Source organism: Pelobates fuscus, chromosome 6 (genome assembly GCF_036172605.1).
Source record: "Pelobates fuscus isolate aPelFus1 chromosome 6, aPelFus1.pri, whole genome shotgun sequence".
In the NCBI taxonomy this organism is placed as follows: Eukaryota; Metazoa; Chordata; class Amphibia; order Anura; family Pelobatidae; genus Pelobates; species Pelobates fuscus.
In genome coordinates this window covers 277,693,963-277,714,372 of record NC_086322.1, presented here as the reverse complement: position 1 = coordinate 277,714,372, position 20,410 = coordinate 277,693,963, and the positions used below count along the sequence as shown (strand labels likewise).

The 20,410-nt window shown below is 37.5% G+C and overlaps 1 protein-coding gene across 1 annotated transcript; it reads left to right on the top strand.

Annotated features, from left to right (window-relative positions):
* Window positions 1-1,868: 1,868 nt before the first annotated feature.
* LOC134566173 (keratin, type I cytoskeletal 19-like) lies at window positions 1,869-10,464 on the top strand. The gene is made up of 8 exons (XM_063425877.1): window positions 1,869-2,549; window positions 3,149-3,231; window positions 4,076-4,232; window positions 4,376-4,537; window positions 6,506-6,631; window positions 6,784-7,004; window positions 9,654-9,688; window positions 10,436-10,464. The coding sequence occupies exons 1-8, from the start codon at window positions 1,869-1,871 to the stop codon at window positions 10,462-10,464; spliced, it is 1,494 nt and encodes a 497-aa protein (XP_063281947.1).
* Window positions 10,465-20,410: the final 9,946 nt, after the last annotated feature.

Below are 20,410 nucleotides of genomic sequence, written 5' to 3'. Positions count from 1 at the left end.
TGAGTCCAGCAACTAGCATCTGCTTTTAAACATCCATCATTATGTAACATCATTTGTTGTTTTATTATATATTACTAATTGTAAAAATAATAAATCTAAAGAAAACATGTGTGATGCATATTGATATTTCTAACTAACACACAGAATATAATACATTTGTATAATAACATTGAGGTGAGCCACCCAACAAGAAGAAGAAAGAATAAATACATAAATAAATAAATAAATAATATATATTATAAGAATTGCAGATCAAAATTTTACTAACATTCTTAAACTATCCCATGTATTTTGTATTAAAAGGTTATGCTTTAGAGTTCTTGTTGTTGTTTTTGATATATTGAGATATAAGAAGGCATAACACGTAAAGTCCACTTGCTGGAACTTATCGGTATAAAATTGTATTGGCTTGATGTTCTGCTGGATTTAGTAATAGGAAACAAATACAAACACATGATCGACATTGTTCCATTGAAAAGGGGACCTGTGTTTGATTCTGGGAGATTCTGGGAGATTCCACTCTTCCCTAATTAATGTGCTATGTAAATGCTATTCGGTGAGTTTCTCCTGGGTCTCAAAAATAGGATGGATTGGATTTAAACATACCAAGTGTGGGACTAGAGGGCTACAGGGATCAGTCTCATGAGGGGCAAAAGGAAGCATGATATAAAATGAATGTGGATTTTAAAGGACTAAAGGTTGTAGGAATCAGAGATCAGAGATAAGAACTGTAGATGTCAATTATTACTGAAAGTCAGCCATTTTTTACACACATACAGTTATTAACACGAGAATTCAAAGCGAGTTTCACATTTAAGGCCAGAGTAGCTGAATTAAGAGCAATTCTAACTTAAAGTTCGGCTTTTTTACCTTAAATTTCAAATTCACATTGAATTTACTTTGAATTATTCTCACTCTAGTGAATTACCCTGACAGATATTATATCTGTGCTATGTTTGTGTTGAGTTAATATAATGATCAGCTTCTCCACTTGCCCCAGGCTCTCCACTATAAGGTACTGCTTAGAAAGAGCAGGAGGGTCAGTCCTGCTTCAGAGTTTAAAGATTGTAGGTAGGGATGTTCTCACAATTATAGTGACAATTATCGGGCATCCCACTGCCACTACCCATACTTAAGCTACAGAAAGTCTATGTTAATCATCAAAGTTTCTAGCTACATGTCTGTTGATGGAAGTGAAGAAATCAAAAATCATGTGGAGGATGATAATACGTTATATTTGGTGCTTATCTTTAATTTGTTTTGTTTAATTGGTTGTGCTTCTCTTTCATTTTTTTGTTTAATTGGTTTTAATCAAAATTACTTCAAACTTGTACAAGAAACATTATTCACTGTAGGGATGTTGCAGCATCTCCATACAGATGTGTGTGTTAAAAATGTTCCATAGAAGTCTGGATCCACAATATGAAGCAATTTGCACATTGAACCACTGTCACAACAGATAAAAATGGTAATACTGACATACAGTAAAGCTAGTCTGGATTTAACACCTGTTTGATCTTGAAAGAAAGCAGTAGTTCATGTTATAGTCAGGGTGTGGAAAAAATGCTCATTTCCGATGAGGTCTGATGATGACAATAAATCTGCAATTGCCTTCCCCACCTTGCTGCACCATTTATTTTCTCGTATACTAGAAGCAGAAACCAACAGTTAAACTAAAAAAAAATTAAGAATGATCAATCACATGCCCACGCTTTTTATAAGAAGTCCAAACAAATTCACGTAAACATTTCTAGGTTTTACAAAACACCTCCTACTCACAATATAAAAGGATGCTTCTGGTTAGGAAAACATTTGACATTCATACATTTTTAGAGCTTCTGTGATCCAAATTTTGGTCTACAGTCATCATGAAGCCTATCAAAATGCAAAAGTACTCTGCAGTTGCTTCACTCAAACGCAGATGTCAAGTAGGCAATCAACATCTGAAGAATTCAAGTAACTACTCCTCATCATCTCTTAAAGGATTCAGTTTCTCACAACATGGGGGATTTCAGAAGGCACCTACAGGAGCTTCATGTGTCTTTAGCAAGAGCAACCATGAAGGCTCCTATTTATCCCAAAATGGAGGTTCCCATATGTCATTGTTTGGAAGCTCTCATAATAACAGTCATGAAGGACCCAATACATCTCATCAAAAAAGCTCTACTACCATTTGTCATGGAGCTGCTAGCAAGTCCCATCATGGAAACAAAAACATAGGTCTACATGGAAAATCAGGCTATAAAGGAGTTTCTTTTTCTAAACGAACGTCCATCAGTCATGGAGGCATGCATATCAGACATAGTCGCAGTTCTCATTTTGGAGACCACAGTAATTGGAAGAATAGCGGACTGTTAAATATAAATGAAAAAGAAACCATGAAAATTTTAAATGAGCGACTTTCTTCTTATCTGGAGAAAGTAAACTCCCTGGAAAAGGAGAACACACAGTTGGAAAGGAAAATCAGTGAATGGTATGAAAATAATGCACCCAGCAAATTCCCTGATTCTAGCAAATACTTCAAGATCATTACAGATCTCCAGACCCAGGTAAAACACCTAATGATAAGCAGCATAGCAATATAAATTAATTTTCTCAGAATACGCTGTCTAAAAAAGACACTATAGAGACTATTCTTCATACCTCTAATTGTCACACTTAAGACATTTGGGCTTTGTGTGACAATTAGAGATATGAAGAATAGTCTTTAACCCTTTAAGGACACATGACATGTGTGACATGTCATGATTCCCTTTTATTCCAGAAGTTTGGTCCTTAAGGGGTTAAAGGATTAAAGTTAACGCAGGATTATGAGTTTTTTAGTTCATCTAAAGACAAAAAACAAAACAAAACCAAGAACTGTGAATTGTATTACTTAAGATTAACTATATATTTCTTGGGATGCTGACTACGACAATTACACCTTGGGATAAAAGCTTAATAAAAGTTTAAAAGTTTAATAGAAATCACACATTATTGAATTCTCAGCAAATATTCACAGTTGAAGTTGTAGGAACAAAAATGAGATGCTTGCATTCAAAAATTTATTAAGCAGAGCATTTGCTGAGAGACTGTCAAAAAATGCAAAATGTGAAGTCTCTGTCAAAAATATGTTGTGGTCAGTCTTATACTAAAATTTATTGTACAGATTTCTTCAACCGCCATGGAAAAAAACAAGATCATCCTACAAATAGACAATGCAAGGCTTGCTTCTGATGACTTAAAGAACAAGTAAGTCTTTCATATAAGTGATGCAAGAGGTTTTTCACGTATGGTCTAATTTATTTGTACCTCATCATATCCTGATAGAAGAACATGTTATTTTATTCATATTTAGAACATATTATTTTATTCATATTTTGTACATTTGAAATGCTAATTTCATTTATTTTTTTGTCTGGTTCTGTGTTAGTTTATGACCCAGATTCTTTTGTGTGCGTAACTTGATGTAAACACCACTGAAATTCAAGCACAGTTCAGAGGTAGATATTTTGGTCCATCCTATATAGATGACTTTAATATGCAGAATCTCAAAACAACTGTGTCATATTAGAGCAGTGGTTGCCAAACTAGTCCTCGGGTACCCTCTACCAGTCCAGGATTTAGGGATTACCCAGTTGTGTCTACAGTGTTTATAGAAAAAAAAAATTTAGACGCAAAAGGGTAATACCTAAATCTTCGACTGGTAGGAGATACTTAAGGACTGTGTTGGGAACCACTGTATTAGAGAATGTTAGTGGCGGAGGAGAAGATACACAGGGTTCAAAGTGAATTCCAAGTCACATATGGTTCGATTTTGGCTACTTTGGTCTTACATTTTTAATTCACTTTGAACACACTTTCTCACATTAGTGAAATACCCTGTGAATTCTAGTGACGATAGAGAAGAAGAAGGGCTAAAAGTTGCAAAAAAGCAGTAAGTAAAGGTAAATTATTCATAGAATAGGAGGTGTTAGAATGGTCGATCTTTGTTATTTGCTAAATTTCAGTGCAGACTACCTTTATTTGATATGATCAATTCTAAATGTACCTCAATTTAAATTAACTTATCCGAATACCTATTCTCTATCTTTAGGTATGAAATGGAGCTTCAATTAAGTAATAGCACTATGACAGATGTCAAGAGTTTGCAACGATTTTTGGAAGGACTGAACCGAGAGAGATGTGACCTGGACAGAGATGTCCACAACCTTCAAGAAGAACTACAGCAAATGAAAGTGAATCATGAGGAGGTAGATTGACAGGATTTCTAAATTATTTTTGTGAAACATATTATCTGTCAATTGTTTGTCAATGTCAGCATATTTTAGGCATGTATTTATGAGATGATGTTGGCTGGTGAACTTTTTTACTATTTATCGTCATTCTTTTGTAGGAAGCCAGCAGTCTTCATTCTCAGCTGGGTGCCAGGGTGAATGTGGAACTCAATGCGGCGCCGTCCATGGATTTGAACAGCGCTTTGTCTAAGATTCGAGACCAGTATGAAAATCTGATGGACAAGAACTTAATGGAATCTGAAAATATGTTTCTACAAAGGGTACGTAGAGGTATCCAAAATGCTGTCCTTATAAACTGAACTTTTCCGTAAAGTTGCAAAAACCTTCTATACTATAATATTGTAATCCAACCATTTAATTTATGATCTCATTTTCTTTTATTTGTAATAAGCCAAACATAAGTAAATGTAAGTAAATGTACAAGAGTACTACTTACCCTAGAACAGGAGTGGGCAATCTTTGCTCTTGCAATCATAATGCTGGAAAAGCATCAGGGGAGATGTAGTCTACAACATCTTGTGTGCCGAAGGTTACCTACCCCTGCTCTAGAAAAAAAAAATTAAAGCAGATTAAGAATTATCTCAGATGTTATTTTCATTCAAAAATAATTAGCCCTTGAACTTATTGTTTTTTGTTTCTGTCCATGCAGACCTAGCCACACCTCCCATAGGCTGCATACACAGCCTGGATGAAATAATTGTTTCATTTTAAAACATATCTCAACTTACTTTAGACGTTTATATCTCCTGCTCTGTAAATTAAACCTTAATCAGACACAGCGGGCTCCTGCAGGTTCTATGAGGCTATTAACAGAGCAGGAGATAAGAACATGTAATTTCTAAACCATGAGATAAGAAATTCTACATTAAACAGACTGAAAAATCACTCTTCACAATGCCACAAACTCCACTTCATTTAAAACACTGATTATTATTTTTAATGAAGACATAGCTCTTCTAAACATAGCTCTTTTTAGACATAGCTCTTCTAAACATTAGTTAGGTCTTATCATAATACCACTTACTGGCTTATTCCATAAAGAAAGCATACTAAATATAAAACCCATTACCGTAGGTGTTCTAAACTAAATCAACGTTCCCTCTTACCTGGCCACACATGCTTTGATTGATCACTCTGGACTCATTGTACAATTTGGTTAGTGGACTCATTGTACAATTTGGTTGTATTTTCTTCAATTGACTGTGGAGTGGGTTCTGCATGACTAGATTATTATAACACCTGCATAAAATAACTCAGCTTTAGAGAGATCCTCTAAATGGCATTTTGTTGATAATCTAGAAGATATTCACACTGGACTAGTGCTTAGTGAGACCTTATTACTGATTTAGTCTTGACAAAATATAAGATATTAATCCATTGCTAAAGTTCATCTGGCTGTTGACCACACAGCAGATAATGATCCATATCCAGATTCTAATCCAGCTTTTTCATGATACTCTACAGTATTCCAAGAGCAATGGCTATTTTAAGTTATACATGGTTTATGATTTGTGTTGGTCTTACCACATACCTAGACTGGTTTCTTACAGTCCATCATGAATTCTACTGGCTGGATATGTTCTTCATTTTATTTGAAAACATTACACTTTCATCCCTTATCATTTAAAATCCAGTTAAATATCATATTACCCACCTACAAAACACAAGATGCATATCTTCATTATAACCCCATCATTTTTCTAGTTTTGTCTATTTAATTATCCTATCTGTCCACATATATCTTATCTCAATCAATTTTCTGCATTCATCTCATTTCATTATGCATTCTTCAACTGCATATGTAATTTAATTTGTATGAACTTATACACTTAGAACTTAGCTGCCAATATTTCTGCGGTATACTTTAAACATTTCAATTTTTAGTTAGGCTGTAAGCTTACATTAGCAGAGCGCTCATCACTTGTCTATGATTACCTTATTTTCTTAAAATTACTTATGTCTTATTTACCCACTGAATAGTGCTGTAGAATGTCTGATACTTTAAGTAATAATATTAATAATACTATGGAAATGCACATATGGGTTTCTTCAACATAATTTAATAAGTAGTGAGATGTCTCTATAGATAGATGAACAAAATCTTAATATTTGAAATTTTCTCAAGTTAACTATATACAGCTTAATACTAGAAGTATCATGAATGAATAAGGTTTATAATCAGATATAAGTCTAAATATGTTCTAAATGTCTGACGTGTGTTGTACCAGAGTGAAGAATTAGCTCACCAGGTTGAGTCTGGGGCTGAACAAATGCAATCAGTACTAACCAAGGGTATTGAGCTGAAACGTACCATTCAAACCGTAGAGATTGAGCTACAGAGTCAGCTGAGTATGGTAAGTCTGATGATCTTGCTGATGTTCATGTTCCATGTGCTATAATAACTCATGTTCCTAATGTTTAGTTATATTTTTTCTAATTGAACGTGAAGTGTTCTTATATTAATTTTAAACGTAAACCTAATCTTTGCCAAACTTGCTGTTTACAGACATCAGCTCTAAAGCATAGTCTAGAAGAGACACAAACCAACTATGGATCTCAGATTGGCCAGTTGCAGAGTATGATCAATAATATAGAATCTCAGCTATCAGAGGTTAGATCTGACCTGGAACGCACGAATCACAAGTACAAAATCCTTATGGATCAGAAGAACTATCTGGAGATGGAGATTGCAACCTACAAACGACTTCTAGAGGGTCACGATATCCAGTAAGTAAGAGAACTAGTTTATGTTATGTGTTTGCATTAAGGAAATGAGTATCAGTAATAAAAAGAGTCCATTGTAAGGGCTCAACCTAAAACATATAGCAGAACAGTTACAATCGTGCCTAGTGTAGCAGATGGTAGAGGCTTGGAAAATATGGGAAAGGCATTTAAAGATGAAAGGAAGGAGGAGGAGGCAGTCGGAACGCAAGATGATCAGGGACGAGGGGGGTAATAACACTCTATAGAATGTTTGCTTGGAGAGGGTTGAATCCTTACTATCATAAAACTTACGTAGGGGAAAAAAATATTTAAAAATAATTTCTATATTTATAATAAAAAATAAATGAATACAGCTCACGACCCATTACTGTGGGGCCCGGCGCTCAGATGAATGCCAGGTTTCTCTGTAGAGAGGACCCTCAAAGAGAGAACTACTTACTAATCAACCAGAATGGGGAAGTTGGAAGGGGGACCAAGCACACACTGCTGGCGGGATTGGTATAGGGTTTAAAGGTACATATATAAACCTAGATGCTAGACATTTCAAGAAAGACAGGAAGCTGTACACGAGAGCTACCCACATTGTACAAAGTTATTCCCCATCGTGTGTACCAGGACACATTACAGACAGGCAGTTATTGTTCGGCTAGGCCACAGTTGATGGGTTGTACAAGACTAGCATGGGGAACTTGTAAACCACAAAGGATATGGGGTGCAAGTTGAATGGGAACTGAAGGGTAAAAGCCCAGGAAAGCCTGTAGCATTCCCTCTACTACACAACTCTCTCAGAGCTGGTTGATAATAGACGCGAACACCTTAGACGGACAAAGAGGTACCACAAACACACAAATAAAACTGGCATAAGCCAGTGGTTATCTATATCCCCCTTTTAAACTACCACCAATACAGACAGGACCAACCTGACAATTACAAGCGATACAGGAAGTGCCCCAATATAACCCACAATCGATGGGACGTTATGACTTACCTACTGAGGATATACAATAGCGGTTTAAGGGATGTTGGTTGTGTCCAACATCGTGTTCCCGCCAGGGACATGACATCAATTCGAGCGTATATGGCATGAATGTAAAGTATTATATTACAGCTGTACCTGAACTGTACTCAGGTCCATGTGGATGTTAATGAGATACATGATTTATGTTTTTCCCTTTTCCCTTTTTTTTCCTTTATCTACCCTATATTTTTCCAAAGAAAACAATAAAAATTGTCGAATTGAAAACAAAAACTTGACTAGTATAGGCGAGGTTAAAAATAAGAAACACGGACGTTTACAAACTGTATGTACAACTGACCCTCTCAGATTATCTCATTGTTTGTTCTTTGTACTTAGGCTGACCATATCTGGACTGCATAACTAAACGTTGCAAACACCTTCGCCCACAAAATGGTGTATATGCGGAAGTAGCTAAGACCCATTGTATTGCTTGGGGACGCGGGCCAGAATTTGGTTTTCTATGTTTTTCATGTTTTCTCTCACATCTATCTAACTGTATTGGCAGCTCGTAGATCCGAAAACTACATGACAGTCTTGGACATAAAGAGGTTTGCTTTATGCACACTGTAGCGTAGTAGAGGCTAAACCAACAGTGACCCTAATCTGCCACTCATGCCTAGCTCGCATTTCGTAGAATGCATGCACAGAATACTCATGTGCTCTATCGCAATTTGAATGTCCTATTATCATAATATAGCAGGCTGCCATATAACTCAGACAGCATAGATTAATATTGCCCCACATTATAGGACAGACACAACATCGCTGACAGCTTCCTACTACATCATAATCCATAGCAGCTTAGCGCACCCGGTCACACATCGTATACCAACCAACCATTACTTTACTCACTGCTACCTATGGCCATGCTTTGAGCTCACATGCCTGCCCTTACCTGAGAGGAGACCAGACAATCAACTTAACGGCAGAACGCATTGCCAAAAAGTCTTACAGCTATCACCTTATGTAGGAAGATGCCAGGATAACCGGTAACATGATATGGGACCACAGCACACTCAGGAAAAGGTTTCCCTAGGTGACAATCAAGTTGTTTCTTGTACAGGTACCGTGTTTAGCTTAGTCTCTCACCTCCCAACCTCTGTGCCTAGCGGTGCATTTAAACACCTCAGCAGGTCGCCTAGAACCACCAACAACACACTCATTACCTTCACTGACCATCCCTGACTTAGCGACTGACAGGTCCCATTGAAGAGGTCTACGAACCACATACCAAGCGGCATGCCTAACATAAATACAGCCGCGCTCACCAAGTGGCACCTAATGTCACATTCTACTTCACACCTTGGGTTACCTCATGTTAACAAACGGTTTTTTTCTATTTCCATTGTTTTTACCGATAACGTAACTGTTTTGTTTAAGCGTGATATCCGCTACATTATATGAAAAAAAAGTGCATTCTGTCTGCCACTGCATACATACTGTAATCTTGAAATGCGCTGTTGTGGCGCCTGTTAATAATATGTAACCACCTGCACAACCAAAATAAAGAATTACAAAAAAAAAAAAAAAAATAACAAACACAGGAACAATTAAAGAATACAACAGATCAAATAGATAAAATAACAACTGTGGCTTTACTTTACAAATACTGATATATATTTTTTCAATTGTAGGGTTAAATGTTATCACAGTACCAGTGGAAAAGATGGTAAGTAGATAATTGTGTTATCAAAATTTACTAGTAACCATCATTATTTAACTTTCAAGATTCATATTGTTCTCTGTCCATATTCTTCTTATACCTGCAACGTTTTTGCCTTAAGTAGAAGTGCATTCAATCCTTTTTTGTTTGGTCAATCTTACACTAGACCAAGGTATTAAATCCCCCTAACACTATTTTTAAAGGGGAACTATTACTTCTCTGGATTCTTAATATTATACTTACTTATCCCACTATTTAACAAATATGTCTTTGTGAGGTATGAAAAATTAAATTGAATTTGAAATCCACATTTCTTTATCCTGCAACTGGGCGCCTTCATCTTAGCTCCTCGTCATTGATATAAACTCTGTCCTTTGCACCTGGCAGGCCGAATAAAAAAAAACTTACGGAGAATGGGACAATGCTTCAATTTTTCATCTTCATTTGTAATATGTTTCATGGCTTTGCCATGTCTGAATTATAATGCCGTTTGCTACATTTTTAATAGAATTTTTTTTATTTTTTAAATGGAACAACTCATAAAGAAATAGATTTCACTATTTTATTTAACTGTGTGAGTTCCAAAGAAATGACAGTTCCCCGTTAGCCATAGTTGATATAGTTTTAAAGGTACGCTTTCAATAAAAATAATTACTATTGACTCAACACAGTTTTACCCAAGTTCATCACACACCCTTTCACTATATATATATTTGGCAATTTTGATATAACATGTTTTTTTTTCATTTTTAGCATCTGATAATGGGCATGATACAAAATAACCGAAAAAATGACCTTCACGAGTGACTTGAAGAAAAGAAACTAAATTTATTAATTTAAATCTGCATTGTATTTTAATTGTCTCAACTTACACTGGGATCTAAATCACTTTTTCTTGTATTCTTTTATTTTTAATTGATTTTTCTTAAAAAGGAAATTTAAAAGATGGTATGTTGTATGTGAAAAAAATCCAATGGCTGTGGGAAGAATGCATTGTAGTGTGACATTAATTGTAAAATTCTTCAAATATTTCAGTTCTAAAAATCAAGACACTAGTAAATGGGCTTGTGTTCATGTGAAAATTCTGGAAGAAGAAAATCGATCATCAACTATATCTGAGCATTTATTTATCCTTAGTTAATGATGGTGATACAGAAAAATATCATTGAAAATAGGAACAAATTGAGCAGATGCAGAATTATTATTCAATATTCTACCACTTATGGGTTACTTTAAATTTAAGATTTTTTTTAAATCAGATACACTTGTTGAATTACATTCTTGTCATCTTATAGCGGAATCAGATAGTCATAGCAAAATATATTAATGGTAATTAACATTATTTCCCTATGACTCACAAACTTAGACTTTCTTATTTAAGGTTAAAATATAAATAACAGTTCTAGCAGTGCAGTTTGACACCTAGTTTTAAGAATAACCTCACATTTCCATAAACAATATGGCAATGGTAAAAAAAAAAAACAATATTGTGATAAAATGTACTACACTGCCTAATGTAACCCACTTATTATGTCATTGTGATTCTCTGTGACCAAAGAAGCCTGGAATGTTGCTTTTTTCAACTTATAGGCCTTTGTGTAATAATGATGGACTTCGAACAGTGTCGTTAACCCTTTTTTCTTACTTACCCCTCTACTATACAGCATTCAAATGGTCTTAGATCCCATAGATTATTCTTATAAACATTTAATTGTGAACACAGACAAGATAGTTGTTATAGGATTTACAGAATACTATATTGTAACTACTATATTTACATGAATAACGTATTCTTACTGTATATATCATCTGAGTTTGCTGAAATGCCTAGCGATATAATCATAAAATGTTAACGGGGTACTGGATGGACTTCTGCTTGTTGACATATTTGCTGTTTCAGCAAAAAAAACTATGTTTATCTAATTTTCCATTACCCTCCTTTACTCTCAACATACATTCCCATCCTTCTGTGTCAGCACCACTTACCTTTGTCTCAGTGCTCCTTTCTCATCCCCCGACATTAGTTCACATAACCCCCCTAATTAGTATACCTTGCACATTCTCCTTCTCCATGCACCGCAACATCTTAGCATATTTTCCAATCCCCTTATCTTAAATCCAGCATCTCTCTAGTCTGTACCAATTCTCTATTTTAGTGCCTTTTTGCACCATTCCCATTATCTCACCATAATTATCTCATCTCAGGATCAGTATTTACATTTCTCAAAGTGCCAGTGCCCAAACGTCACTCATGTCAGTACCACCATCCTTTCAACTCGCTCCTTTCTACGTATTTGAATCCTGTCTAACTCTTTCGATCTCAGGATTTGAATTCCACTACACAAGCAAAAATGTTTCTCCTGTTTTACTAGACAGAGCCTCCCTATCTCACTACCAACATTAACAAACTCAGCATTCATATCCCCCATTACAGCAGTATATCAATAAAAGTGCCACATGGAGAAAACATTCACCTGCTACAGAATATCCAACTCCAGTCTAGCACAAACAGATACTGTCTGATCACAATGGAAATTACATTCTATAAGACCTCAAAAAAACATACCTTTCCCACACTGTGGAATGGTTTCACATGAGAGAAGTTATTATTATTAGGGTATACCTATAAAGAGAGTGATATATGCCAGGGTTGGTGTTGGAATGGATATTAATGGTTCTCAGTTAGTTATCTCTTTAGAGTATGTTAGTGGAGTTTAAGAATCAACAGATATTCAGATCAATATTGTGATAGGAGAATTAATTATTGATGCAATATCTTACAAGACCACGTGTTGAGCCTCATTGACAAATGTTTACTTTTGGGTTTTATTTTAAACGGTAATGGTTAATGTGTAATATATTACCTGCAACATGTATTTCTTGTGTATGTCACATATGTTTGCTCAAAGTACTGCATTACAGAAATATAGCAGAACATTCAAACGTATCCATTTCAGGATTTATTTGATGACTCTTTTAAAGTGTATTTAATCCTTCTTGACACTTTGGATGTCTGTTGATAAATTATATGTGAATATCAGTTTGGGGAAGGTACAAACAACCGATAGAATTGACAGTGAACCTATCACTGTCACATGATGCATAGCGAGCTTACTGGTGGGATCCGAATAAACTTCTGTTTTGGGAATTTGTGTGTAGCAAATCTTTTTTCATTTTGCTTTTGTTTAAAACTGCCCAGATTGCCGTATTGGTCCTTTGCACCATGTGAAGCATATCCCTGCCACTTGTTGAGAGCCGTCTGAGGCTAAAAAATTTTTTTTCCAAAGTAACGATGACAACATAAATACAGAATTAAATAAAGTATAAAGGGTGCATTATTTCCCATGATAGCCATACACATGGACAGATAGATGGTTCAGGTAAGAGTCAGTGGCTGGCCACAGAGGTAAATGTTTTAGGTGGGGGAAGACCTTGCAGGAAAGAAATCAGAGCCATTTATAGATATAATCCAGAATTTGACAAAAATTCTAAAACTCTAAAAGCCTTTTAAGGTTTCTTGTGAAAGAGGTTATGGGGGTACTTAACAGTCTTGGTTCTGCATTTACTGTGTCAACAGTTTAAAACAAAACTCTCAGCTAAAGAGAGGGGGCACTGAAAAGAAGCTCTCATATCACAACAAAAACATGTAATGTGTCAGACCCTTAAAATTGTATAAAAAGGTATACATGGATGAGGAAGGGGTGTCCCATGTCATCCCTTCTTTTCATCCTTTGGTAAGAACCTTTAGCGCAAAGTTTTAGACAGAATTCAGACATACATGGAGTCACTATTCATGGTCATCACCATAAACTGTCCCTCTTTGCAGACTATGTACTTTAACATATACACAACCAAGGATCTCTACCCAATTTGATACCAATAGAAGACTCACTTGGCTTAATTTCCTACTGGAAGCCTAATACAGCCAAAACACAGGGCCACACAATTAACACCCCATGCCACACAGTTAGAAACTTTCAAATTTGATTGGAGGACAAATGATGTGACCTATCTGAAAGTGCGAGTTACAAAGTCTACTCTAGTGGAGGATACAGGGTGACGTGGTTGACTGTAAAATATCTCTAACTCACAGTATAATCCATTCAATAACATGAATAAAGTTAATGAAAAATGTATTCACACCTATACATATGTTCCGCTTTTGTGGAGTGCTGCATGTGGATGTGACCAGTCTCATACCGGAAATCTACCAAATGCAAATACGTTTCTGCTGTGTGTTTCCTCCTCATGTAGCTTTGTAGCTTTGTTTATGCTGCATAGGATATTTCGTTTATTTTACGATAATCTCTGTGATATAACTCTTTTTGCTTTCCTCATCCAATTTTTAAATAAATCGATATTCTCTAATAAAAACAAAAAAGTGGGGGACGGGGCCGGACCGCCATTCTGAGCAGTTGCATACACTATCTGCTCCTGCACTATTCCATTATTAACATTTTAAAACAGTGTTAAAAGTGCTCATATTAAGCCTGGAAGTAGTGATTCTGCATGCACAGGGGTCCTGGTGTCAAGGCATCACTTTTCACATGAATGTTGGCCCCTTTGAGGGTGCTTTGACACGATGGCTACTAAGGCCTACTCCAGTGGTGGGGTGGGCGGACGCTGCCCCGCTATTCTGCCTTGTGGATGGTACCGGAATCTCTGAAATCACGTGGTACTTGTCTCGTCCCCCCCCCCTATGGACCCGTGAGGGTGATCCCTGACCTCACCTTGGGGGCCCTCCTACAACTCAGAGTCACTATCAGCTTGCTGAGCAGACCAGGGAGATGGTGGAGGACGCCTCGTGTGAACTTACCTGCAGCCTTGAGCAAATCTTTGCAGACTTCTGGGATAAATTGAAGTGATGCCTGCGGATGCCGGTCAGATGGGAGGGAAACAAACACTTCCTCGGATATCATTGTCCAAGTGCGAAGTATCGGCGCAAGCTGCAAAATTGCCTTGTGACAGAAGGCAGCAAACATAGCAGCCTGTGGAGGTGGATGCAGTGACTCGCACGTTAGAGGGCCATGGCCCACATAGTCCTGTGCAGGCAGAGGCCCAGAAAACTGGCTCACAGCGGGTCCTACCACCGCCATGACAAAGCACGAACAGCCACAACACATGGGTGCCAGATTTGCTGGCAGTGATTCCGCGGGCCAGACATGTGATTAGACCAGTTTAGGACTGTCCTATACCTATGGAAAGGGTTGGTTGACTTGTGTCTTTTGATTCAGTTATCACCTATGCCGCCATCATGTCCTAGTTTCAAATGATAACTCTTTAATTTGTTTATCTTTGTTATTACCTATTCCTAACCTAAAGTTTATATTCACTGTGGGGTATTAGTTACCTCTTGCATGAGTGTAGGGTCCTTGGGCTGACATAACTAATCTGAGCTACCAGTATGTGTTATGACTATTTTTTTGTTCATGTAGCAAAGCAAGTAATCTTCATGTCTGTATGTTACCACTAGTTTTGACACTCATATAGCTATGACTGTTGAGCATGACAACTCCCTATTATAAAATAGTGCAGCTCTCATGACATGGCATTAGCATATTCAATTGAGTATTCTATGTATACTAATGTTATCCTCTCATTTATTTATATGTATGTACCACCCTGCACTACAAAAATAAAGAATTGTAAAAACACCTATAAAATATAAAAAAATACAACGTACAAGATACAGAACCCTTAGCTTCAAACTAGTTTCTAAATCTATATAGTTTTTAAAAGCATATTTATGTACAAGATGTGTTCATATATTGCATAAGTGTGCCACAATCACTACATGTTCCTATTTTATCACATTTCTGTCCAAAACCAATGGTTGCTTTTATGATATGAACCTAGTTATGAGGGGCACTTAGCATCCTGGAGCTATCTGAAAAGTTATATAAACATATATATTACAAATATGAGCAAAAATTACTTGAACTTGACATAGAAGAGGACTCTGATGAAGGTGCACATTTCTATGCACCGAAACGTGTGTCAGGTTATCTCTAATCTCACTTTGACACTATAGACACGGTGTTGGATTACCGTATATACTCGAGTATAAGCCGACCCGAATATAAGCCGAGGCCCCTAATTTTATCCAAAAAAACTGGGAAAACTTATTGACTCGAGTATAAGACTAGGGTGGGAAATGCAGCAGCTACTGGTAAATTTCTAAATAAAATTAGATCCTAAAAAAAATATATTAATTGAATATTTATTTACAGTGTGTGTATAATGAATGCAGTGTGTGCGTATGTGTGTGTGTATGAGTGCAGCGTGTGTGTATGAGTGCAGCGTGTGTGTGTATGAGTGCAGCGTGTGTGTATATGAATGCAGTGTGTGTGTGCATGAATGCAGTGTGTGTGTGTATGAATGCAGTGTGTGAATGCAGTGTGTGCAGGGCCGGTGCAAGGATATTTGCCGCCGTAGGCAAAAAAATTTTTGCCGCCCCCTCCCCCCCCCATATGTCCTGACTTCCCCTCCTCCTCCCTCAGTGGTCCTTACCTCCCCACCCCCGTGTTCCTTCACCCCCCCCCCCAGTGGTCCTGACTCACCCCTCCCCTAGTGGTCCTTACCCCCCCCCCCCCTAGTGGTCCTTACCCTCCCCTCCCCTAGTGGTCCTTACTTCCCCCTCCCCTCCCATAGTGGTCCTTATCCCACCCCCTCCCTCTCATAGTGGCCCTTATCCCCCTTCTCCCTCCCATAATGTTCCTTATCCCTCCCATAGTGGTCCATATACCCCCCCCCCCTCCCTCCCATAATGGTCCTTATACCCCCCTCCCTCCCATAGTGGTCCTTATACCCCCCTCCCTCCCATAGTGGTCCATATACCCCCCACCCCTCCCTCCCATAGTGGTCCTTATACCCCCCTCCCTCCCATAGTGGTCCTTATACCCCCCTCCCTCCCATAGTGGTCCTTATCCCACCCCCTCCCATAGTGGTCCTTATACCCCCCCTCCCTCCCATAGTGGTCCTTATACCCCCCCTCCCTCCCATAGTGGTCCTTATACCCCCCTCCCTCCAATAGCGGTCCTTATCCCCCCCCTCCCTCCCATAGTGGTCCTTATAACCCCCCCCCCTCCCATAGTGGTCCTTATCCCCCTTTTTTTTGTTATTAATTTTTTTTATTATTATTATTTTTTTTAATTTTATTTATATATTTATTTTTTTTTGTCCCCCCTCCCTGCTTGATATATGGCAGGGAGGGGGGCTCCTTCCCTGGTGGTCCAGTGGCATTGGCAGTTCAGTGGGGGGGAGAGGGGGGCTGGCAGAGCTGTAACTTACCTGTTCTGCAGCTCCTGTCAGCTCTCTCCTCCTCCGCGCGGTCTGTGCAGCTCCTTCTATCAGCTCACACTGTAAGTCTCGCGAGAGCCGCGGCTCTCGCGAGACTTACACTGGGAGCTGACCGAGGTGCTGAACGGACGGCGCAGAGGAGGAGAGAGCTGACAGGAGCTGCAGAACAGGTAAGTTACAGCTCTGCCAGCCCCCCTCTCCCCCGGTCTGTATTATGGCAATGCAAATTGCCATAATACAGACAGTGACTCGAGTATAAGCCGAGTTGGGGTTTTTCAGCCCAAAAAATGGGCTGAAAAACTCGGCTTATACTCGAGTATATACGGTACTTTATCTGGGCACCTTATACATGTTTGGCTTTACAGATATAGATATATAGAGACAGATATAAGGACCTATGACATCCAAGCAAACCGATTAAAACCACAATTTTTGGAGAAAGGATATGAAGAGACTCAACTTTTAAAAGTGATAGAAGAAGTAAAGGAAAAAGATAGAACATTACTCCTTGAATATAAAACACAAGAAAAAAAGTCTTAAATCTGATATACCTTTTATATGTAATTTTAATTGCAATAATAAAGAGATGAAAAAGATTTTAAACACATTTTGGCCAATTCGTAAAGGGGACCCTATACTTTGTCAAATGTTACGTGAAAGACCCATTATCATATATAAGGGAGCACCCAGCCTAGCCACCAAACTTACACACAATCATATGAAAGAAAATAAATCTAAAACATTTTTACACAAATATGTTTTCTTTCAGATGCGGAATATGCATGGACTGTAGGAATACGGGCAGCATAAAAAGACACATAACAACGTTTAAGAATATACACACTAAAAAAGAACACAATATAAAAAATCTAATAACTTGCCATACTAAACAAGTAATTTATTTACTAATATGTACATGCAATTTATACTATGTGGGAAGAACAAAGAGACCCCTATACATCAGAATTAATGAACATATAAGGAATATCAGGAAAGGCTACGAACAACACAGTGTATCTATGCACTTTAAACAAAACCATAACTGTGACCCACAAAGTATGACATTCCTAGCCATTCAATGAGTAGAGACCAATTGGAGAGTAGACGGTGCAATAAAGAAAGTAGGCGAAGCAGAAATGAGATGAATTTTTAATTTTAACACTTTAGCTCCATATGGTCTCAATGCAGACTTTGCATTGTGTTATTTTTTATAATATTTTTAACATATACATATATATTTTTAGATTTTTACAATATGCTTTTTATATATATATATATATATTTTTTTAAGTGATTTTTTTGTGGTGTTTTTAGATTGGGTAATATTTTACCTCATGTAAGGATACTACAGGAATTAAAAATTAGATTATATTTAAATAGTTTTTTACATTTTACAAAATAACAAAATATTCAGATCACATGTATTTATTGTGGGTACATCTTTTTCTTCTTTTCTTTCATTCTGTTATATATTTTATTTTAAAAAAGGATCAAGTTTTATTAAAACTACACATACTCTTATATGTCACATTTTGTAACAGCAAATATACTTCTGCCCTTTTATTGTACATCTTTACAAGTGTGGATATATATTTTTTACTATTACAACTAACCATTTCTCTCTCCCTGATCGCATACATTAATATGGACTAAACGACACGCACTATTGATGGTGCAAAACCCATGCAAAGCATCATGAATGATGTAGTTCCGGTAAGATTACAAGTACAGAAAGAAACTGGCGCCATAAACACAACATTAGGACGCCCAGGTGATCGAGGAGGATACCATCAGCTCACTGATTGGAGCAGAATATTGAAAGGCGGGATGAACTTTCGTTTAAACATCAGAACTCGGAACAGAAACAGCACATCGATTGAGAAAGCCTACGAAGTAGGAGAAGCGCGTCTCGGAAGTTGGCTGACTCAAGGACTTTTATTCATAGTTATTCAACAATTCGTTTTTATATTATTCATTGTTATTTTAATTTTAGTTTAATAAAGAGCACTGTGTGCACTTTACAACATCATCCAGACTCCTCCACCGGATTCATCAGGGCAAGTGTCACCCTTAATAGACACTAATATGCTACAACTTAGAGACAGTTCTTAAAAGCTCTACAACGGATCGACGGGCACCCCGACTGGGTACCTCCATTGAAGGATGCTCCTAGCGCTTCCTGAGGACTCCAAGCACTGCAGCAGACACCACAACCACCAAACAGGAGAAGCATATGAATGCTCTCAAGCATATGAATGCTGTAAACAGCTGAACAGGAAAAGCATACAATCAGCTTACACTCCTGGCAATCAGCATACAATCCAATTCCCCCAATAACGAGACGACACTTCAAATTGAGGGTGAAGTAGAACTGACTGTACTGGCACATACAGCCTCTTTTATTCACAATCCACAAACATAGTACTGCCCACAGGGTTTTGAAATACAACCAATCAATCCGTACAATACACACAGACACTCCCACACAAAATCCTCCCCTCTGCCTGTGATATGATTACTGAACACAATGGGTAATATAATTATCACAGGCAGAGAAATACAGTTTTTACAAGATATTAATAACTACCAAAATATACATGCCATTTACATAAATTTTCAGAATCAGCATGCTTGAAATATACACATACTCAAAAATCAGGGCAATCGGTTCAGGGGTTAAAAAGTTATGGGAAAGTCCTATTTGACCAAATGAAGCATGGCTTTTCTGCCCAAAACCAGTTCCACAGAGTCTTCTATCCTGGAGATAATTGGGAAGTAATCCAATTATCTCCAAGGACAGAGGCAAAACTCCTTTAGCCACATGGTAGCAACATATAATAAAATACAATATGCCCAAATACTGTATTTAAAGGGCTAAATCTCCCAGGGGCCATAGTCAGCAGGCAGGAGGTGGGCAAACAGGCTTCTCCAATGCCCAGTGGCGAGGTTGGTTTCGCCACAAGCTCTTAACAAAGTGAGCACTCTCACATATATTTGCTTAACACCACCAATTTATACTAATACACTGGACTTAGAATATATCTCCACTTCTCACAAGCTATAAAGTTTAGAGCCTACATTCTAAAGGCTCTATACCACGTGAGTTTGGTCTTATACATCTTAACAGATATCTCAAAACTACATTACAGTCTTGCACTATATCTTTCTTCTGTTTTTTCATTACGTGTTCTTCATTTTACCCTACTTATTGAAGGGTAAGTCCCTGTTTTGTACCATATATGCACTTCTAAGCGCTGCACTGATTATACTTTGTGACTTAGGGGTTTTTCACCTAAACACTCAGTACTTTGCCTTTCACCTTATACACGTTTGGCTGTATCCAAATATTTTTAACTAGACACCGACCGAGTGATATGCTGCAAATTTAATCTCTGTTTTTTCCCCATATCCTATCTAGTCAGATCTACA